Source organism: Alligator mississippiensis, chromosome 3, assembly GCF_030867095.1.
Source record: "Alligator mississippiensis isolate rAllMis1 chromosome 3, rAllMis1, whole genome shotgun sequence".
Taxonomy (NCBI): Eukaryota; Metazoa; Chordata; order Crocodylia; family Alligatoridae; genus Alligator; species Alligator mississippiensis.
Window position 1 is genome coordinate 176192272 of NC_081826.1, and position 24180 is coordinate 176216451.

The 24180-nt window shown below is 43.0% G+C and overlaps 1 protein-coding gene across 5 annotated transcripts in view; it reads right to left on the reverse strand.

Moving 5' to 3' along the window:
* The window catches only part of FOCAD (focadhesin), a 290506-nt gene that overhangs the window by 180948 nt on the left and 85378 nt on the right, over positions 1 to 24180 (reverse strand). For 4 of the 5 annotated variants that reach the window (XM_059724664.1, XM_019480766.2, XM_019480765.2 and 1 more), the window contains exons 7-11: positions 23281 to 23491; positions 16938 to 17144; positions 14460 to 14547; positions 13389 to 13591; positions 9624 to 9881 (exon numbers count right to left, since the gene is read on the reverse strand). In XM_059724664.1, the coding sequence (XP_059580647.1) occupies positions 9624 to 9881; positions 13389 to 13591; positions 14460 to 14547; positions 16938 to 17144; positions 23281 to 23491 (967 nt within the window). The remainder of the gene's footprint in view (positions 1 to 9623; positions 9882 to 13388; positions 13592 to 14459; positions 14548 to 16937; positions 17145 to 23280; positions 23492 to 24180) is intronic. The other variant, XM_006266820.4, reaches the window with a different exon arrangement.

Consider the following 24180-nt stretch of genomic DNA (forward strand, 5'->3'; position numbering starts at 1 on the left):
GCAGGGGAACAGCCACTGTCCAGGGCTGCACTCCAAGTGGCTCCACCGCTGGCTCTCCCGCTGCCAGGGTGAGCTCCATGGGGCTCACAGAGCCACTTGGAGCGTAGCCCTGACTCTCCCCTGACTCCCACCACAAGGCTGCTTCAAAACTCAAAACATTTTGAAGCTTTCAAAATGTTTTGAGTGCCCTCATTTCATTTTGAAGCTGGTTCAAAGCCTTTTCTTTTGTTTTGATTTCATTGGTTCAAGCTCGAAATGCATCGAAACAGCTTTGAAAAAAAACACCTGTCAAAATTTCACAGAGCCCTAACAAATACCAATTTTATCAATCCAAAAAGGTGCTTCCCAAGAGGTTCTAGGTCAGTCTTGAAGGGGTGTAGGAACACTCAGAAAAGCAGGGGAGAGCATGGCCTACTGGCCTGCCAGGCCAGGCAGTCACTGGTACAGCTCCTAGCAGCAGAGCCTGGTGGCCCCAGTTTGTTCACCCACCAGTCAGGAGGTCTAAGAGGGAGTTCTTCTGCTCCCCGTGGCACCACTCCTGGCCCAGGTCCCACTGTGGGAGAGTGGCATAGCCTTGGCAAGGATAGGCAGTCCCCTGTTGGGGGTCGGCTGCCTGACATGACCCCCAGGCATTGGTGAGGGCCACAGGTGCATGGTCCTCAAAAGGGAAGACATGGCCCTGGGGGCCAAGGAGCTGGGGATTCCATGTGAGAGAGTCAAGAGTTCTCGGCACCTGTCAAGGAGTTCTCGGCACCAATGTCTCCCAACCAGGATCTTCAAAAGATGAGTGAACGAACACCTTGCTGGGGTCATCTGACCTCAGCAGTCTTTCCTGCCTTGAGCAGGGGGACTGGACCTGATGATCTCTGAGGTCCCTTCCAGCCCCTAACTACTATGAATCTATGAATAACCAGGACTAGGGACAGAAGTTACACATAATCCAGTTTAAGTCATCAGAAACTGATATAAACCTGTAAAAGAACAGAGGTTCAGTCCACATAAACCAATTTCAAAATGGCTGAAACTGTTTTAGGATAAACCTGGTTGAGTGTAGCATCAGACTTAACTGATTTGGGTCAAATGAGTTTACGAGACTTCTGTGCCAGATCCCTTCCTGGTTCAAGTTAAATCACAGTCCCCCAGCATGCTTCCCAGCCCTGGGCTGGGCTATGCTGTTTGCTCCAGCAGAGAAGGGGTGGGGGAGGAGAAGCAAGGACTGTCCCCCCAGGCAAACCCCAGCTGAGGTCTGGGCTAGGGAGGAGGGTTAAACCCCCTTCACCCAAGTACAGAGATGTCCTTCCCTGTTAAACTTTCTGCTGGCTGTGACTGTGGACTACAAATCCCAGAGACCTTGTGAGCAGCAGGAAGAAGAAACAAATGCACGCTCATGCTGGCTACATGCCAGAGGGCTATGCTCTAAAGCCCCCTGGCTTCTGGCCTTAGCCACTGCATACAGTGGCTGCAATTCCTGAATGAAAAGTAAATGTCTGTCCAGCGGTTTCTCAGTTTAATTTCTGCATTTTAGACTAAAATCCTTGGGCTTTTTGACTGGCTGTACTTAGCCCAGGAGTTTAGCTGTATCATAATCTACAACTATGCAAATAATTTACAACACTGTGCAGTACCACTGCACACACCACGTCCACATCTTTGAGTTTTCATATTATTTTTGGTGCATACATTTTTATCCACCTTTTAGATAAAGCCATTGGAAGAAGAAAGGCTTGGAAAAAACACCATGCATGCACCTGCACATACACAGATTCTCATTTCTTTCAGAACAGTATGCATTTATCTGGTCAGAATCAAAACACAGTAAAAACCTCTTCAGGAAAACCTTTACAGATTGCTATGTTAAGCTGTACACCAGCAGCAGCACCAACATTTTGGGAGGTCTAACAAGTATTGCTTTGCATTTCTTATGTTGAGCTTTTTCAAACACAAACAATGAATCAGGAAAATAAGTCTAGTGGTTGAATTCCCAATAATTGTTTTATGTTCTACTATATATCCAGGGTCTTTGAAATCAGACATTATATAATGTAGGAGAACTAGCGGTAATTAAATAAAATAGAGTATTTTATGCTGAACTGGGGTTAGAAAGTGTAGGCAGAAGAGGTATGAATCACAAACTATATGAGGTAGCAGAGACAATTTCCAATATGCCTTATTGCCAGAGAAGTCTGAAACAGTTCCCTTCTGTCTGAGAACACTATTGTGAGGCTTTGACTTCCCTTTTTGTCTTTGCTTTGTTTGCTCTCTAAAAGTAAACAGCAGCGAAAAGATATAATGGAGGAGGAGAACTTTGAACTTGAGTTAAAACAGGAGGGAGCCACTGGTGTGCAAAGGAATCACAACTGCCATAAAATAGAAAATATGAACAAAATGGATGTAGCGAAGAAAGGAGAAAAACAGCTGGGGAAAAAGAAGAGTGCTTTGTATTGTATGTCTCTCTTAGATGATTAACTGTAAAGATAACGGAACTACATGGCTGCTGAAAGTTAGAATGAGAATCTTAAAATGTAAACCCCCTCCTTCCCCCTGGAAACTTGTGTCCTGTTTTCTGCTTAACAATAAACTTATTGAAAGCACTCAAATAACAAAAAGCAATGAGCCAAATCCCTGTCCAAAGGGAGCCTGCTCTATTCAAAACTCTCAAGAGCTTGCAACATTATACTGTTTATTCTAAGAATTCTGCAAACATCAAGGACTGTCCAGATTCTGTGCAAAGTTTTACCTTGAATGCATGACCACCTGTACACTCACCAGATCAAGACAATACCTTCCCCCCTCCCAAATTAGCACCATGCTAGTTATATAAATTTTGTATATAGCATGAAGCACGACTTCAAATGACAAAAACATGAACAAAGGACAGCAACTGTATTTAATTGCCATAAATGCATGGAAACATTATAAGAGTGAATTAACAGATAACCTCTTTCCACTCTACTTTTTGGGGAGGGTTGACAGGCACAAGAGATGGGCTACAGACAGATTGAGGTAGCTATATCCCTCAGCTCTCGTTTGCAATTTTGTCTTTTTATTGTCATGTCTCTTAATGAAGTGCTATATCCATTGTTGGCTTTGAGACATAATCAACACAATGAGTACAGGCGCTGCAGAGAGCCATCCTCACCGTATGCACAGAGATCTTTTTTCAAACTACTGTTTGTTAGGGTTTCCGCTTGTTGAGAAACACAAGAAGCAAAATGACTTCAAGGAGTTATCCAATTCCTAGAAACTAGGCTACAGTACAGAACAATGCATTCCCAGAGCTTTTTGTTGGTCTAGCTTAGACATAAATAATACATTTTATCCTTTTTTTCCACAGCAGTGATCTTACAGCTCATGAAAATTAACACATTCTGTAAATTCTTCCATGCATACACAATGCTTGTAGACTTAACGAGTAACTCAAGTGCAGGAGTCCAAAATATTTTCCAGACTGAATTTTAAAATTTGACGTTATATGTCTTTACAAGTGGATCAAGACTGATATTTCTGTATGACCTGTAGAACAGTTGGAGGGTTAAGTGGCTTTAAATCTTTCAAAAAACACTTAGAATGTCTGAATGTGATACAAAAAAGTAGAAACCTTTAAAGAAAATACTTCGAAAATGCAAATTTCAGAAGTGATAAAAATTCAAAGGAAACTGTTTTTAATTTCAATCGATAAAGAAAAAGGCTTTATAAAATAAAATTAAAATAGAAACATGACCAAAAAAACAAAAGCAACAAACTAACAAAAATCCAAGCCAAAAAAAAAACAACCAACCTAACAACAAGAGAAATTTCTTGTCCTCTCCAAATTAACACATACACAAAGCTAGCACATATGTACAAGAAACCTGCCCCCTCCCCCCCCCCAAAAAAAACAACATACAAGCTCAAAAAGCCTTTAAAAAAAAAGAGGAAGGTAAACTGTAGGCGTTCAATAGCAGAAAGAATCCGATCATCCACTTTCAACTTTCCCTGCCTATACAGCATAGTTCCCTTGGAGAGTACTGTCTTATGACTGCGATCTGCCAAAGCTCTTAAGCACAAGCTCAACTGTAAGCACATCCTAAGCACTTAATTGGAGCACAACTATAAAGCTTAGCATATGGCAGGACTGAGCCTATACTACACAAGCCCCCTTCTGTTCCAAGGAGGTATAAAAACTACTATTTGAAATAAACCTCTTTATGAAACATCTCAAATTCATTAATAACTCTTTCCTCCCAAAATAAAAACATGGATTTGGAAATTTCCACCACCCTCCATGACCCTCCCCCTCAAAAAAATTTGGAATGTCTTTGTTTAATGCCACAGGTCCTACCCTAATTCACAAAAAAGACAACCAGGCATCATGATTTCTAAACTAAGCAGCCTGGTATCTTTCTTTGTGTTTCAACTTACACTGCTATGTAAATACATATTCTATAAGTCTGGACTGAATTTAGGAAACGTGAAGCACACAAAGATAGTAAAGACTATTTAGATAATTTTGAGATGCAAGTCTACAGACATCAAGGGATTCTGAGGTCATCCTGGTCACCACAAGGTCACAGGGAGAATGATTTATGAGGTCACCAGAAGCTAGAAATGGTTTGTCAATCTTCATCTTCAAATTTCTTGAATTGTGAGAGTCATATTTACTAGGCAAGAATACAAATAAAAGTCATTTTTCTAACCGTGCACAACCAAAACTAAAAGAAATCTAAACTGCATTGTTTTTTCTAACAGCTAAAGTATAAACCTCTAAGAATCTGGAAAAGCTGCTTTTGTAATGAATAGTTTCAAAGACTACCATATTAATTTGTTGAATGTACTCCTCCAAAGATTCAGAGGACTATAGTCAAAGCATTTAGTACTACATAACACCTCAACAGCAGCTTCTATTGAAGGTCTCAATATTTTACTATTTAATCCTCAAGAATACCCCATAAGACTGTGGCAACATGGGAACTCCCCGACCAGCCACAGTGCTAGTCTCCCACCTGCCTCTGGGCACGCCACCCTCCTCTATCGCCTGCCATGCCTTGTTGTTAAATAATCAGGGTCTTAATTAAGCAGGAGGCTGCCCTTTGTATGCCCAGTTCTCCTGGGCCTAGGTATGCAGCTCCAACCACCCCTGTACTGCATCCCAAGCCTCGCAGATAACCTGCTGTTCAGTTGCCGGCTCAAGGAACACAGCTGTCTCTCTCTTGCACTGCTGTATTACAAGCCACATTCATACCACCTCTCTCTCACCGGGGCCTCTTACACTCCAGCAGCTCTCACCCGGTCCCTTGCATACTGCCCCACTCATCCCGCCCTACTCTGTGAGATCCTTGGGCTTAGGTCTTCACTCTTCAGTCAGCCGGGCATCTCCCGCTACCTCACTGTGTATTGACTGAGCGATTGCTCAACTGTGGGCCTACTTTAGCCCTGGCTCCACACCAGAACATAATGCCCCTTCCTCAGGCCCCTACTAATGCCCCTTGCTCTCAGGGCCTCTCCTCAGCCTCTGTCCCACCTTTGGCCTCAGGCGCCCAAAGGCTTACCTGGAACTCACACTCATCCCCTTGCTCTCAGGACTTCACCTCACTCGCCAGGGTCCTACACCGTCTGGCCCCACCACCCATTCTCCGGGCCTTATGCCCCAAAAAGCTCATGTGACACCCTGGGCATGCCTGGCCCACAACTCTCACTCTCCGGTGTCCTGCATTCCACATGGGCTCAGGTGACTGCAGCCATGCCTGGCCCCAGTACTCACTCTCCGGGGCCTTGCACCCACTGGGCTCAGGTGCCAGTCACCTAGACGTGCCTGGCCTGCTACTGCTTCTAGTGTTAAATAAACCCACCTGAAGGTGGGGGCTGCGGTTAAGGCACCCTTCCTCATCTTTCACTGGGGAGGTAACTGGCCTGGCATTTCCTGGTGCTCTCTCACCACTAGGAGCCCCACCAGGCCACCCTTCCCTGACAGGGTAGTGTTTCAAGTCATGTCCAGGACCAAGAGCCTCCTAGCCATCCCCATAAGCTCTTGCCTTTACCTCTAGTGTTACTGGAGCAGCAGGTCCATCTGGAGATGTTGTTTCCTCGGTGCCAGGCAGCACATTGCTGCCTCAGCTCTGCTGGCCTGAATCTTAAAATGGCCACTCATGAGAGCTGGGGCTGCACCTGTTGGTTACCTCTTCACAGTCTTAAAGTGGCAGACACCAAAGGTGCTCTGCCACATACCTTCCCCCTTAAAAATTACATTCAGGGGCTTCACTTGGCTGCCTTGTCTGCTGGCTTAGTCCCAGTTGTAGCAAAACCCCCAGTTTTTCTTTCTTTTATTTTAAAATGCATTCCCTCCCACTTTCCCATTTCTGACTTTTTCTCTCCCTATCTATTCCCTATAGATAAGTGAGCTCAGACTTAAGATAAGTTTAAACATTTTTATTTTGGTAGCAAGTTTTTGGTTTTGAATATCCACTGTTTTATATTGTAAGCCTCCATCTTCTGTCCTCTGCCTGGGCATCCCATATTGCAACACTATGATTCATTGTACCCCTCCCATGTAAATTGGTTTCCCGATGAATGAGAATGATTGGGAATGACTGAAATACAATGGTAGCAGGCCTCTACTGAATGGCCTGTAATGACTGGGCCATCACCTCGCATTGATTCATCCAGGAACCACGAACCTCACCCAGGAACAGAGACAAGACCAGCATTCGAAAGACAAAAGACCCTGCAGAGCCAGCAACTCTACCATTGTACCCCACCATTACAGACACCCAAAACTGCACATCCCTACATGCAGCAATCATGCTCGGTATGCCAGGGGCTGACCCTTGCCTGGGCATGCCTCCTGTCACTAGGGTCACAAGGTCTGCCCCTATAAAAAGGGGCAGTGAAGACAGATCCAGTGGGACGCCCTTTCCATCTGGACCAGCACCATGCCACACCACCTATCCACCCAGAGGCCCTGCCGGCGACCCCACTCTGGACAACACCTATTGGACAAGGACCCCTTTCCAGCCTGGATAGGTAGATATTACCTGCACACCTCCTCCTACAATTTGGACTCTCTCCCCGTCTCTCTCTCTCCTCCTGGACTTCAGTAGACTTCAGCCCCTGCACCAAGCCTCTCTAACCCCTGCTGCCATTGTGTGTGTGTGTGGGGGGGGGGTACAAGGGAAACAATAAGACATTGTGTCACCATCTCCCCTGTTCAATAAAACCACTGACATTTGCAACCCCAAGTTGGGTCATGTTTTACTGAATCCCAGTCCCTTCCTTATCTAAAATTCCAGCTTCATTCTCTCTCTCTCTCTCTCTCTCTCAATTCCAGCCCCCACCCCTCTCCACTAGTTTCCCAATCTCCTCTCAATTCCTACTGCCTTTTTCCTGCAACTTTCTGCTGCCTTTCTCTGCTTTCCTGTTGTCCCTGTTGCCTTTCAGTCTCTCCTGCCACTTTTTCTGTGATTTTCTGCTGTCCCCTTGCTTTCCACGCTCCTACTGCCTTTTCCCTGTGACTTTCTGCTGCCTTTCTCTGCTTTCCTGCTGCCCCTGCCACCTTTCAGTCTCTCCTGCTGCTTTTCCTGTGATTTTCTGCTGTCCGTCTCTGTTTTCAGGCTTCCCCCGCACCTTCTGTAGTCCTCCCCCACCCCACTCCTTTGCAGCTTCCTAGTTCCTCTTGGCTGTCCTGCAGTTTTCTCTAACAGTTGAAGCCTTTCTCCAGCTCCCAGCACCTACTGCCGCTCCCTGCAACTTCTCTAGCTGCCCTGGAGCCATCCTCTGGCTCCCCACATCCAGAACCCCCCTTTAACACCCACACTTTCTCTTAGTCCCATTTTCCCTCTCCCCACCTACCTTTTCAGCTCCCCCGTAGCTCTGGCTCCAGTCCCAACCTCAACTTCTGTGCCAGCATCACTTCACTGTTCTGCAGGCTTTGGGCGTTGTCTTTTAATCAATTAACCTAAAGTTACCCCTGAGCCTCAGTTCTTCAGCCCAGGCCCCTGTAGTCTACCAGTTCTAATCCCAGTCCTGGTAACTTTAACTCCCTACACTTCTACTTTCTTACCTTAACCTTTCTCCAGGTATCCCAAGTACACCACACACATACATACATACACACAGGTGAGTTCCTAAGTTGGGTGTTGTGATGTGTATGTGTAGGTGGGTGGTATGTGTGTGAATTAGTGAATACATATATATATACATATCTAGATATCATTGTGTGTGTGTGGTATATGAATTAGTAATCCACATATGTGTATTGGATGTGCAGGTGTTAATAACTGGTAACTGATTCTATCTAAATTTGGTGCGTAGCATGTATGGGCTTAAACTGGTGATAGGTGTGCGTGAACCTAGACTAATTATTTTGAACATGTGTGTATCTGAGGGGGTGTGTGTGTGTGTGTGTGTGTGTGTGTGTGTGTGTGTGTGTCATTGTGTGCGTGATATACAAATTAGTGATCTGTGTCTAACTTTTGGGGTGTATAGTGTATGTGCTTGAATTGCTGATAGGTATGGATGTGCCTAGGTTGGTCTGAATGTGTATGTGCCTGAGCTGGTAGTGTGTGTGTATATGCACCTAATTGATTTGTGCATTTGCATATGTGAAATTGTGTTACACCCTCCTGTCTAACAGTGCAATATTGAGATCCTGAGAGTTAGCCTGACCCCCCAGGGCAACACAGTCTGCTGCAGCCCCTGACATGATAAGCAACCCAACTGTGCTCCACCACAAAGGCATTAACACCATTTAAAAGGCTATGAACAGTGAGGCCTGCACACATTTGGGGAGGTTAAATCAGGTTCAAAATGCCCACCTGATTTGCACTTAGCTCATCCTACAACCAATCTTACACTTACAAACCCAGTCTCAGTGACCAGCAGTCAGTCTAAACCTGTAACTGTACAGAAGCTCCATGCATATAAACCAGTCAAAAATTGCAGAACCCAGTTTAAGATAAACCCAGATCTACACAGTATCAAACTCATATGATTTATATCAAACCAGTGCATGAAACTTCTGTACGCTTTCCCTACGCAGCCCTGGGGCTTGGAAAACCCAGCCACTGGCCCCAGCCCTGGGGCTGCTCTTTTCACACCCCCACTTGCACGGAGCTATTTTTTTGCCCCCTCCAACCAGCCAGCACACTCAACCCCCATCCATTCTGCCATACCAGTTTTAGGTTTGAAACTGTACAGTTTTCAACTGAGTCACACTGGAGTAAACTCAAAGCTTTTTTAGATTCAGTGATCTGATACTTCAGAAGGGCACGTTCAAGATGGCAGCCACTGAGCAGCCAGCAAAATGAGAAGACCACAAATCATTTTTAGAGTACTATTTTCAATGTATTTAAATAAAAAAACAAAAAAGCGCCCCCACCCCTCAGTCTTGCATGTTATTTCACTCTGCACTGTGAAAGATATTTATCTTCCCAATAACAAGTGATATTTCATAGATACAGTGATATAATTTACAGTAGTAAATTTTAATTCTCAATTAAAATTTACAGAACAGGCATCAAAAATTTCCAGCTACACCAACAGTAAATAGAAAAGACCAGGGATTTTTTTTCTTAAGCACAGATTTCACCGCACCACATATACAATGTAAACAAATAAATAAAAGTAATCCATTAGTAGGAAGATCTTACCTGAGAGTAATCTGCTTTGGCTGTTTCTGTAGTGGCACTTAGTACTGCACGAAGACTGTCTCCATTTTCTTGAACCAAGAGATAAGCCAGTAGAAGAAAAGCATGAGTGGGGACTTGAGTAATAACAGGTAGCAGTGATTTAAGGGAAGACAGCCAATCAGACACTGTAGACCTCTCTTTCATAAGCTCTAAGATCTTCCAGGTTGTATACAATGAACTGTAAATACTGGTAATAGGGAAGACAAGCTTGCAGGATGACTGGAAAAAAAATCCAGATTAGTACCATGAAAGTGAAAGTTCTAATCTTGAAAAGTAGGCAAAGTGCCTAAGCAAATCTTTCATCTGAGGTTTCCAACACTATAAAAATAATCACTATATTTTCTTTATATCCAAGTTTGTGGGTTCTGGGACTAATGAACAACATGATGCCAGTTCCCTGCCCTGAAGTTGCCTTTTTATTTGGTAGCAATTATCCTTATCCCAACTGATAATTATGGTTCTACCTCCAAACTGAAATGGACACAATACAACTGGAATTTATTAAGAGTATCTGCTTCTGCAAAATACCACTCATTTTGGAGACTGACCCATGGTGCTTTAAACTGGCAGATTATGAATGATAGATACAGTTTAAAAAGGAATTCCCTTAACTCTTATTAAAAACACCGTAAATAATCATGGCTGATATAACTGTTTTTGACCAATTTCACTTTTTTGATTTACCTTCTGTATTTTACCCAGATCTGGGCAATGAAACTAGTCATGCTACCTTCTCAGGTTCCAGGGCAGATTGCATTGTGTAAGGCTGGGAAACAGCAGGAAAAAGTTAAAAACCCAACAAGGAATTGTTAACTATGCTTACCCTGTTCTGAAGTTCATGGAAAGTTCTATTTGTGTTTTAAAGGAAACAAACCATTAAATTAGTCATTTATCTAAATTAGACATTCACATCACACCAATACCACATGCTCGTATAAAAGGAAACATTTTTAAATGTTCTTCCAAATCCAATCTAAAAATCATATTGAGAGGGAACATTTAGGTGCACCACACATTCAATATTAAGGAGATCAAGATAGCATTTGAAAGAAGTTTTCCAGCTGGAGATTAAAAGCTGGTCCATCTCAAGTATTTCAGCCCCAGGTGGGGGTAAGACCTATTCACCCTTGAAGTTCCAAGTGGAAGAGATATTTTCAATGAGCAGCTATAGCCATTCTGCCAAAAATGACAGTTTCATTTTAATCACATTGTTTAATGTAATGTAAATTCATTTGGGATAATGGCAAGGATAATGCCCCTGTACTTTAACTGACCTTTTTTAGAACAGCATTTAAATTAAAATTAACTCGATCTAATATTTATTCCATTATAGCTACCATATACGAAAAATTAAACCACCAGAACACCGTCCCTCTGTCCAATAAGATAATTTACAGCTCAATTCTCCCCTCAATGTATCCAGGGCTTTTACTGACTCCACCTGTTTTTGCATAGGCTTTTCTAAGAGCAGACTGTGGCCTAAAGGGTTTGGGATCTTTTGGTGTTAATGTAAACATGTCCGCTCCTACAAAATTCTGAATGGCTTAAGCTCCCTCTGGAGCTTGGAGAAAACTGGGATCAGGCCTCAGGGAGTTTTTCAACACAGAACAGCTGCTAGGACTGGGACTGGGAAGCATGTTTATGCCACTAGTTTTCACTGCTTCAGGTTGAATTAAGGAAAGACTGAAGAAGCTGAAGTATATTGAGTCTTCGTAGGGAGTGGAGGGCTGGCAGATTCAAACTTCCATGCCAGCTTAAACACTGCTTTGCACAAATCTAGCTGGGTAACTTCCACTGGATACAAACTTAAGTGCATGAGCAATGACAGAAAATACAGTCTTTACTGGCAGAACTACAGATTTCAGTTTTATTATTACTGCTTTTGGCAGGGGGAAGTGAGGGGAGGGAGCCACACAACTGAACTACAAGGGATAGATCCTTTACATCTGCTAATGAATCCTGTAACTCAGAGACATGTTTGTAGAAGCATGCTCACTTTTCTCACCAATAAGCAGGAAGTAAGAGCACAGAGCTGTGAAAGTTCATGTGAGAAGTGTCCATTACAAAGGATTTCCTCTTAGCAATTTGTCCCTGATGCACAAATTCACTGAGCAAGTGTGTTGGAATAGTATAAAACCCAGAATCACAGGATGCTGAATTTTTGGTTGTAGAACCACAGGATATCACACTGACAACAGACAATAGCACACATCTGCTACAGCCTACAGATTCTACTTTGCATCTCTTGACATGCATTACTAAAGCACAGATTTTTCTCAAGACTGATCTTGACCAATCTTGCCAACATGAAGTGCTTAGAGGCTGAATATTTAAAAAGCTACAGACAACAGAAACTTCTACATTAACGGAAGAGAAACCTCCTGTTTGGAGGTAGGGAGAACACTGCAGCAGCTAAATAGCAAAACTCTCTTCATAAAAAAATATATAGCATTTTATTCCCTGTGTCCTGTGATGACCTGCAGCGATTACACTAGGTCAGTGGTGCCCAACATTTTTACCCTGAAGGCCAGATGGGCAGTGCCCAGTCCATCCACAGACTGGATCCAGCCAGTGGGTGCCCAATCCAGTGTGCAGGGTAGGTGGGCCTGGCCCCAGTTTGGTTGCATGGCAACTGCCTACACCAGCCCAGCTGCAATCCAGCTATGCGGGGCTTGGTAATTGGGCAGCAGGGGAGGGTGGCAGTATTAATGGCACTGCTCCAAGGCCACCAACTTTCTTGACTGAATGCCATGGCTCTGTAGGCTGGATTTGGTCCACAAACTGAGGGTTGAGCAACTCTGGACTAGGTACTGGGTGAGGCACAGAAAATATGCTCCAAAAGACTTCAATTATAGACATTATTTTTTCACTCAGTGCCCACTGACACAGGCCTTCGGGAGTGTCTGTGTTCTACAATGGAGAGAGGACCATTTAAGTTTCAAGTTAAGTTAATCTTTAAGATTCTATTTCTTGATATAGGGGCTCCCAATAACCTGGAAGTTTATAAGTCTTCTGTTAACCTGGCATATTGGCTGCATTCGCAGCTATTACTTCTATGAACTTCTGGAGAGACAAGGCCTAGGAGAAGGGAATATTAGACACAGAAGCAGAAATGTTTTGCTAATTCAACTGTACTATCACTCTTAGTAGACTCCAGTACCAACTGAAAAAGGACTGTAAAGAGCCACATGAAGAAAAGTCCTAAATGTTGAAGAAGCCTGGATCACAAGGATCAGAGAATGGGCAGCTATCATGTACCCTCAGGATATGGGTAAGATTTCTCAAATGCCTACTCGTAAATAAATAAGAGCACACAGGTAGCACACGATAGTTCCAAGTGTGCTATTTTTAATTTCCCTTTTGTCTTTGTTGTTGTTCTCTTCCATCCTTCAACAAAGAGGAGAAAATAGTAGACTGTAACTGTGGCAAAGAAAGGGGCCAATTCAAGAGCCATAAAATTCTGTAGAAAAGTATTTTCACAGATAGAACTGATACCAATAATAATAATAATTATTATTATTATTATTATAAACCATTTCCTTTGTACTTTATATTTTTTACTAATCTTTAACAAACATTTTGGCAGTTTCCAAACAGAAATGATAGCACACGCAGCCTCTCTCATCCTTTAAATGTAAATGACTACATGTAACAACATAATAAAACTGTTAAATTCTCCCTCTGCCTGCCCCAAAGAAGGATAAAAGCTTGAATGCAAAACTTTACCAATTGCTTTCCATCTTTCATGCCTTCCTGCTGTACTATTTCCAAAAGATTTATAGCCAACTGTTGCCTAGTGGAGCCAGCATCTTCCTGTGATATGCAGTCCTCAACTGCTGTAGAAGATAAGATCTGCAGTGCTGGCATCACCAAGACAAGGGATGTGGTTGGAATTTTCTGTGTTTCTGAACAGGAAAGGAGCTTGCAGGCTATTAGAACAAGAGAAAAAATGTAGATGGGAAAAAGCAGTTATAGTTTTCAGCATGACGTGCATTTTCTAAGAAACACACTGGTCTAGCACGGCACCAGTCCCAAATAGTTACAATGTACATACTGTGCCACAGTACAAACTATTGTGTGGTAACACTACCATTCCTTTCCTTTACATGAAAAGCAAACTCATTGGGCTCCCCAGGCTGAATCTGGACCCACTTCCAGTGGCAATGGAAGTACCATTGAGTTAATGCAGCCATCGCCCATGCTACCACCCCTAAAAAACATCCCCAAAGGGGATCTGTACCCCAAAATTCACTGGTGGGCTCCACTCCCAAATTCCTTGCACCTCCAGGAGGTCTGCAGGATGGATGAAACAGCTTCATGAGCCAAATGTTTTACACCTCTGCTTTATACCAAGAAACCCAACTTCCAAGAAATGCAATAATGGACTCTACAAAAACCCCTGCTTGTTAATAAAATTACTAGAGTCCATTCCCTATCACTAAAACAAGAAGTTGAAAGTCCAGTCAAACAAAAAAAAGTCTTTCCACTGTGCCTCGAAAGATCCCCAACAACTAGCTCTGAAGTACCAGGTTCTGTAAAGAACACACTGCTGCTGGCTTAAAAAAATGCAAACTGTCTCACAGAGGTGGAAAAAAATCTCTTGTTGCCTTAGGCTTCAGCATATCTAACTTCTACTGGTTAATAAAGAAGATTTCCAGCCTAACACAAAGAATATATCAACCACCTCATCTAACTTCTGAGAAGACAAACTGCAAAAGGCAATACCTGAAATTTAATTAAAAGAAACAAACAGGAAGCTACAGTCTTAAATACTAGATACAACAAGTGGACCTTTACCTAGATTTAAAATGGGTTTTTGCTGACTTGCTGGAGTCTGTAGCAAAAGCAATCCTAATCCAATTATGGTCTGTTCAACAGGAAAATCCTAAAGGGGAAAAAAATGTTTTAAGACTTCTGTATTTGGGAAGGGTGAGAGGTAGAAATAAACAGCCATGATATTAGGGTATGATTTGTTTCCATCCACAGCATACTGAACACACTCTGCCTGCTCAAAACCTGTAAATTAAGGACTCTGACAGACATTTTCGTTCTAATACAAAGATTGTAGCACTACAAAAAACAAGAGTACTATGGGCGGACACACATGAAAAGCCCCCTGACTGGAGCACAACAAAGTTGCCACAAAGGCATGCTCTCCAATCAGGGGGTGATAAGCCGCTACTCTCTCCCCACTCCCCCCTCCCCAGCGAGCAGGACATGCTCACTGACAGGCTTGTCTAATCAGCTGTTCTTGCTTTGGCAGCAGCTGATTGAGACTAGAAACTGCCACTGCAGTGGCCTTCCTTAGTCTTGGGCTGCACAGGAGCCCTTTAAAGTTTCCTACTCCAGGGTAGCTTGACAGCTGGCCCAAGCTGGTCTGATGCTGCCTAGAGTCCTTTAAAGTTCCCAGCTGGCAGACAGTTCTGCTGCAGCAGGCATTCTCCAGCTGCCTGCCAGCTAGAAACTTTAAAGGATTCCCAGGCAGCTCGAGAGGGAGAACGCTGCTACAATCCAGAGCTGCCTCCTGTTTTCCTCCCCCCAACCCACCTCCAGGAACCATGGGAACAGCCCTGAGAAACAACCCCTGTTCACAGGTTTCCTGCAGAGAGGGGAGCAGCTCTAGTAGATGCTGCTCATCCTACAGAAACTGGAGATTTTCCCATGGTTTCTACAAGCAGGGAGCTGCTCTGGGAGCTGTCCTGTACCCTGCAGGACCTGGAGCTGTTCCCAGGGGACCCCCAGCCAGAACATTGGCTTTTGCCCAGGGCAGGTCTTGTCATGGCTGTCAGCAGCACTATCAACTATTATTCTTTGAAGGCATGACATCCATCACATATCAAAAGAAAACTTCCAGTGTTAATACAGAAACGTTATTTAGTTATGTTAGTACACTAACAGTTACTGGGAACTTGTATACAAAATTTGAAAAATATGTATATAAATGTACACACACACACACACACATACACAGAAGCCATTTTTTTTCAAAATTATCTAGTCTAAAGTTAAGCTTTGGATGTTGAGATTATAGAAGTTGATTAAATGATTTAGACACATCCCATTCACTGGAAATACTAACATTGACTGAGGACTTATCCAAAGGTCAAAGTAGATCTTGACTTGGTGACTAAAGAGTCAAGTACAAATGTAATAATTTATGACTGAAAAAGTAAGTATAAAATACAAAATTTTTTATTTAAAATTAGAAAAAAAAATCAACTACAATTAAAAATATATCCTATCTTAAGATTTTATACTGCCACCAAATCCTTGCAGTAACTGAGTGCTTTTCATATAGAAATCAGTACCAACAGAGACTTCATAGAACTCAAGCCTGTGTTGCTTCTCTCTTGTCAGGGTAAAAACCCTACAAGGGTAGGCTGGGTGTTTTATATATATATTCTAACATTAGAAAAGCTATTTTAAAAAATATTTTAATTTAGAAAAACAAATCTTGACTTTTAATTCACCTTACTTTCTAAACATGCAAACTGTGCTATACACACACAGTTCTACCAAAAGTAGCTTTTCTTTTGAGCCTTCCAAGGATTTCCACAGGTTGTAGCTAGATGCCAAAATTTTGGCCAATCACAAAAAGCAATAAAGTTCAGAATGCAATAAAAAGGTGAGAATCCAAGAACTGTTTAATTTAAATTAACTGGGCCTTGATGGCAAAGACAAAAATCTGAAGCAGATATTATGTAGTTCCTTGAAGTTTTCTGTAAAGGTGAAAAAGTTACCTAACAAAAGTTTGGAAATTAAAATATTAATAGGTACCTACCTAGTCTTTACAATATTTTTTTCCAGTTGATGTTTTACTTTAACCCAGATCCAGATAATTCCAACATGAAAGAGATACCAGCCAATACATACAGGAACTCACACAACTAGCTGATAATGCTTCATACCATTGGAAAACAAAGGATTTTACAAATCCAGAGAGCATAAATGCATAGTTTCCCAAAGAGCTTCCAACTCCCACCAAAATCAGGTCACGAATCAAATGGAAAAGCGGAATAGCAAACAGGATGGGGTGTCAAAATTCCAAGTGCCCTGACCTCAATTTCTCAGACTCTGAAAGCCTGAAAGCAGTTGTTTTATACCACAGGAAACTGCTATTCCCAGTGTTTTCCAAGGCAAAACAATTAGATCTGGGTGAACGCTGTGTATATCTCTCTTTTGACAGAGCACTGCTGAAGTGGCAAATACACCACTGCTAAAGTGGCAACCATCCTTCCATTTGACTAGGTTTTGTATTTTCTTCCCAAATCTTACCTCTTGCAAAAGCTCAACATTCTGTTCTAGTAGGCCAATCAAAGATGAACACTCCCCCGTTATGTCCAGACACACCTCACAGAAGCATAAAACCTGCAGACAAAGCTGGGACAACTGGAGTTTCCAAAATACTGGGTAGCGCAGTAGACTCTGGAATAAGTCTTCTAGAAACAACAATACTTCTGTAATTTGTGGCAAATCTTTTATCTGTAGGCAGAAGACATATGGGGAAAAGATATGACACATAAGTTAATTTGCCTTCTGAAAAGGGTGAAGACATTTCTATAGTCAGACAAATAGTAGCATGATTTTTTCCTCACTGCTAATCTTTGTAGAACTTCACAAGGAATGCCAATGCCAGCAACAAGAGCTCCAGGTCAGAGCAGTCTTTAAACAAGATGATTAACTGCAAAGTTGGAAGTCAATAAGTAAAATTAGACAAAACACTTTCAAAATTAAAAAAAAAATTGTCCTTATCCTCTTAAAAAGGTGACAAGGAAACATCAGTTGCTTGGGGTTGTGATTTGCTACAGCATATAGTTGAATTCCTGGGTGAGGGATTACCAATGAATCAAGCTCTGCAAGAGATTCTTAAAGGGTAAATACTGAATCTCCAAAACTCATTTTTCTTGTGCTCTTTTAGCAAAACTCCCAGTTTCTTTTTTTTTTCCTTTTGAAATGCATTCCCACCCTTCCCCAACTTTTTCTGATTTCTTCTATCCCTTTCTATTCCCTATAGATATGTATGAGTAAGTTAAGATACAGGATAAGCTTTAGCATTTTTATAGCAAGCTTTTTTTTTCCTTTCTCCCTCCTTCTTTGATCCACTGTTTTATGTTGTATAATTATTATGTTTATACTGTTTTACTGATTTTTATTGTTTTTTTTAATTGATACTATATGATTTAGGCCTACATGTGTAAGTTAGCATAAGTAATGTCAAGTTTCCATTTTGAATGTCAAGCCTCTATCTTGTGTCCTCTGCCCAGGTGTAACCTATGACTCATGCCTAACCAGTCTCATGTAAATTGGTTTCTGAATTAATGGGGATGAATGAGGGTGCTTAAGATACAATGGTAGCAGGTGTCTACTGAATAATCAACTCAACGACTGGACCATCAGCTCAATGATTGGACCATTGCCTTCCATTGACTCGCCCAGGAACCACGGACCCAGCATCTGAAAGACAAAGACCCTACAGAAATCAGTTGACCCACTATTGCAACGCAGGCACCTGGAACTGCATGTCCTCGTCTACATTGCACATGCTCATTACACCAGGGATGATCCTTGCCTGGGCATGTCCCTGCCACTAGGGTCATAGAAGGTCTGCCCCTATAAAAAGAGGTAGTGAAGACAGACCCAGTGGGATGCCCTCTCCATCTGGGCCAGCACCATGCCACATCACGTATCCACCCAGAGGCCCAGCCGGCAACCCCCTCTGGACAACACCTTGCTGGAGAAGACCCCAACTGGCCATCGAGGATCAACTCACAACCCAGGATAGGTAACTATCACCCACCTTCCTTTCCCAAGCAAAGGACCTGGACTCTGTCCCTACACACCTTGACTTCAATCCCTCCACCAAGCCTTTTTCTCTTCTGCTACCATTGTGTGGATGCGTATGTGAGTGCCTGTGTATGTGTAAGAACCAATAACTTCATGGGGCTGTGTAGTGTGTTGTCTGTTTAACAGACCTGTTATTCTGAAACCCTGAGGTGAGTTTTTGTCTTATTCACCTCCCGACCCCCCTCCTTGATTTCCCGGCTATCTCCCAGCTTTCTACCTCCCAGTTTCCAGCCCCAATTTCCCAGTTTTCTGCTTCTCTGTTTCCTGGTCATCTCCTCCTTGCCACCAGGCTTTTCCCCTTGCTTCCACCCCAGCACCAGGTGACCCCCAGTAACCCTGGGGCCCATTGCCCCTAAGTAACCCTGGGGAACTTGACCTTAAGTAACCCCAGCTCCCCTCCAGTCAGCCGGTTCTAATCCCAGCCCCAGCAACTTTCACTCCTGGCACTTTCACTCTCTTATTTTTCCCTCATCTTAACCTCCATCCATCTCCCTCCTTCCAGAAATCTTTGACCCTTGATTCCCCCTCCTATTGTCACCAAGCACCCTAGGTACCTCAAGTACACACATACACACCATACCACCCAAGTTAGGAACTCACGTGTGTGTGTGTGTGTGTGTGTGTGTGTGTGTGTGTGTGTGTGTGTGTGTGTGTGTGTGTGTGAGAGAACTGACAAATACATATACAAATATATCATTGCGTGCATGGTATACAAATTAGTAATCCATGTATTGGGTGTGCGGGTATTGACAACTGATTTTTGTCTAATTTTTGGTGTGCGTAGTGTGTATGTGGTTGAGTTGGTGATAGGTGTGCATGTGCTTAGACTGGTAATCTTGGATGTGTATGTGCCCGAGTTGGTAGTGCGTATGTATGCACCTAGTGTATGTGTATGCGCCTAGCTGGGAGGGGGGTGGGTGGGGAGGGGGGTGTGTTTGTGCGTGCATGTTCAATTGTGTCACACCCTCCTGTCTAACAGCACGATTTTGAGATTCTGAGAGTTGGCCTGGCTCTACATAACAACAATCTAATCCAAGATTTCAACTTAATCCTTGAAGTAGCAAGTCTGTCTCTTACTTTTCCCCATGCACAATGCAGTTAATCTATTAAAAAAACAAACAAACAAATGAAAACTCCCTAGGTTAAAGTGTTGTTTCTACATTTGGAAGCAGTACAGAAAAAAGAAGTGAGGTGGCAGGTTGCCTCCACAGTCTGATGTACCCATTACGAGAGATGTTCTGCCCTTGAAAAACTCCAATTCCAGCCAAAGCCAGATGTTCTTATCAAAATTCTGGAGCTGGTGTTAAGGTCCTGATCTCACCCATGTTGGCATTTATTCCAAGGGATTAAGAACAACGAACCCATCTGCTCTAATCAGAAGCCTTGTGTTTGCTGAATTCATCAAGATAAAAGTCTGCAGGTAACCAGCTGTACCTTTCACCAGTGGTTGCCACCATAATACACCAAAATGATTCTGAAAGCATTTATGCAATACAGAGCAACTGGACTAAGTAAGTGCTTAGATAAAGAAAGGATAAAAAGGGTTCTGGGTTTGGAGGCAGGAGGAAGGAAAGTATGGTAATAAGCTTGGAAGTTCTTGGTACAAAAATTTATTTTACAATACTGAGAAACACTATCTGGACAAGTCAAAAAAGCACAACAAAGAAACCATGAACCTTTGTGCAAATAAGAAAAAAAGTGATTTCTAGCAAACTATAGTACACATCTATAGCTTTTTTTACATGTCCATGTATGGACAGAGAGGAATGAAAGCAGGATCAGAACTGTATTTCATTGCGAATTGTCCAGTCTCCCTTTTTGTGTCTATGTCTACTATATTGGATACATGGGACTTAGTGACATACTCAGCAAGCAGAGGTAAGTTACCCTGAGGCAAGGATGCAATAAACAGAAGCTGTAATTGTTTGAATGCCAAAAAAGCAATATTTTACCCCTTAAAACTCATATTTGAGAATCTTCTGAATTCAGTTACATTTATATAACACAAACTATTGTATCCAAACTACAATAAAGAGGCAACAACTAGAAAAAAGTATGCTATGGTACTAAAAGACCTGAGGAAAAAAATATTAATCATCTTTACACCGTTTTTTGTTACATTATGAAAATCTGTCTCCCTCTCTCAAATGATCCCCAGTATCATTATATCTTAGCATCTCACAGTCTTTAATGTATTCATCCTTGAAATGCCCTTATTAGTTAAGGAGATTCTATTATCCCCATTTTAGACACTGGAGGAGGAAGTAAGGGAGGGGAAATCAAGGCACAGGGAAACAAAGGGCTGGTCTATAAAAGACACAAAACTGCAACTTACTGAGATACCCAAGACAATTCTGCACGTTAGATCTAGAACCAAAATAAGTACAGCCACACTCATGTGGTACTTTGCCCAGGCTAACTAGTTTTGTCAAGAAAAAGCGGTAATCCAAGTACAGCACCATGCCTCTACAGCTCTTAGTTCCACATCTGGCATGTGCAGAGATAACTCAGATAACTTCACACAATGATGCCTTAATTGACACTGCATTGTGCTGTGCAGATGAACCTTCAGTAACCTGTCCAATTGGCAGGCAGTCCAGAGCAGGGAAGGGAACATATTATATCCCAAGTCCCAAACTTGCACCTTAACTACTGGAACACCCTTTCCATCAATGAGGTCATGGAGAAACATACACATACCCTAGTGAAATTTCTATTGTTTAGTTTTGTATCCTTATGTAACTTACACCAAAGTCAGGAACCAAGAGACACAGCTCTCCAAGGTTAGCTCTCACAGAAGATGGCTAGTATGGTGCCTTGTGACTGGGGCTAAGTACAGACATTTGGGGGCTTTAGGGGGAGGTTAAATCAACTCGAAACAGCTTCCCAATATCAGGTAAGTCAGCATTGGGGGGTTGGATAGCAAGGGGGTTTGGGGCCTGCTGGGGGATGGAGGGAAGGTGGGGTGGGTTACCCCCCACTGAACCTATACCCCCATCCCTCCCACCCCTCCCTGCACTAGGACTGACTTGCTCAGGTCCAGCAGCGACAAACAATGATAAACGTAACTGCACCCCGAGCAGCTTGCGGATTGAAAGGGCTGACTGGTTGGGGGGAAGAGAGCAATGGGCTGGATGACAAAAAAAAAATAGCCCAGTGCAGGGGGAGGGAAGAGTAAAAAAAGCAGCCCCAAGACTGGGGCCAGCGGCTGTGTCTTCCCAGCCCCAGAGATGCACATAGAAAATGTACAGAAGTTCCATGCACTGGTTTGACGTAAATCGAATAAGTTGGATATTACACAGATCTAGGTTTATCTTAAAACAGGTTCTGCAATTTTTAGACAGGTTTATGTGCATGGAACTTCTGTACAGTTACAGGTTTACACTTACAGACCAGGTCTATAAGTGTAAGGTTGGGACTGGGATGAGTCAAGTTTAAATCAGGCAGCCAGTCTGAACCCGATTTCAACCTACCCAAATGTCTGTACTTAGCCTGCATGATCTGGGGAGCAGCTGGCAATCTGCTTTTAGCAAACAATTACCCAGAGGTGTACACAATCAGATATAAACAATCAGATATTTGAAATCTAAATAACTTACATCTCTAGTTTTATATACTTGATTTTTACAAGGGGGAAATCTTTACAGGATTGGGCAAATTTACCCTGGTTTAGGGAGATTTTCTTTTGATTTAATGATTTAATGCAGATTATACCAATGTAAATGTTACATCTGTCTACATCCTAAATCAGGGCTGTCCAAATTCTGATAAGCCAAGGGATACAGACTACCAGTCACACACCATGCAGGTCACATGCCCTCTCCACTGCATTACACCATGCCACATCCCATGTCCCGAATTGCACCATGCATGCTCCCCGGGCTGTACTGCACTGTACTGTGTTGCACCACCAGAGGTCCCCAGGTTTCCTCCAACTCCCCAGCCACAGCCTCCCTCAGCTCCAGGCTGTTCTGCACCATGTGGCCCCACCCTGTCCCTAGAACCTTCAGGGGCAGGCAGTGAAAGTAGGAGAAGGGGGAACCCAAAGACTCCAGTGGCAGAGGCTGGAAGGTGAAGAAGGGAGCACTGCATAGACCAGGAGCCCAGGGGCTGTCTGATGGACACTGCTGCCCTAAATTACTTAATGGCAGGGATTTTGAAAGAGCACTTGACTTTACTGGCCTCAGCTCAAGAGTTTCAACAAGAGATAGGCACTTTCAAGCACAGCTGAAAATCTCAGTCTATACAAACAGGATTCAGTTATGCAGTTTCCCTGTTTCAATGAGTCATGCCTGTAAAACGAATAGCAACATTTTTCAGTGCATTTTTTGTATTAAATCAGGAACTAACTTCACATTAAAAATCCACCCAAACTCAAGCATTGCATGTTTTCTAAAACAGCTTGTTACGTTGACAAAAAGCAGTAACAGCAGAGAGTGAATAATGCAGGACAACAACACTGTCTTTCACATAATGCTCTCCTAGCTTTATTACATACAAGGCAACTAGTGTTGTTAGTAGTGCAAATACAATACATATGTCTAATTAGACCTCATACAATCAGATTTGATCACTTCAAAAAAGCATTGCCTTCCCTGAGAAAGGCACATTTATCTTATATTTCTGAGCTGGTGACCAAATATAATTTGCGAGAATACAAAAGCAGCGATGCATTTGCACACACACATACACACACACACAAGCAATATGGCAACAAAGCTGCTTTGACAATGGTATTTTCAGAAGACAGGGCCAGGCAGGAAATAACTTTTACCTGAAAATATGGAATCAAGTCGCAGAGTAACTGAAGAATATGGTGTTCTAGCACAGAAGGTGCCTCTTTGTTCTCTGGACTTCGCGGTTGAAGTAGTATTTTAAGTAGACCCATTCGCAGTTCAGCATGTTCCCGCAACTGGGCTGGTTCACAATACAGGTATCTTAGAAATGGCTCCATTATGCAGACACATGAACTCTGTGCCCTGCAGCTCAAGAAATAAGATCACCAAGATCATTTTTATTAGTTAAAAAAAAAATAAAAAAATTGCACAACAGTAAGATGAATTCAGGTATCAACTTTGAGGGTGTTGGCACCAGGAGTCACTGTTAAAGTGTCAAATAAACAACAATTTGAGTTACTAACACAAAATAGTATCACGTGATCTTATATGTCAATAGTACAGTTCAAATTAGTACATCAAAATAGTCTTACTCTTGTGGGAAAGAGCAGGGGGCGCATGCAGCAGAGCTGCACCAGGTGTAGTGCAGGTGCAGTCAGCTCCCTCCTCCCCACAGCACATTCAGGCCACAGCTTCCCCTGCAGCTCTCTGCATGGGGCCAACCCCCACCCACGCCACACTCCTAACAGCACCACCACCGCCCCAGCCAGAGCTGCTGCAGCCACCAGGATACTGCTCAGCTCCCTCCCCTGCCCCACCGGCCCCTCCTCCTCCTCCTGCCCCTGCTGTGCTGCTACAGCTGCCTTCCACTCACTCAGCCACCTATACCTGGCTGCTCATTGCACCAGGCAGGCAGAGTAGGTGGAAGATGGACAGGGACTAGAGCTGGAGCCCCACACACTGGGGCAGGACCCATCCAGTTGCAGCTTCCCCCACACCCAGCTGGGCATGTAGTGCCCAGCACACTTAGTCCCCATGGCTGCCACTGCTGCTTCCCA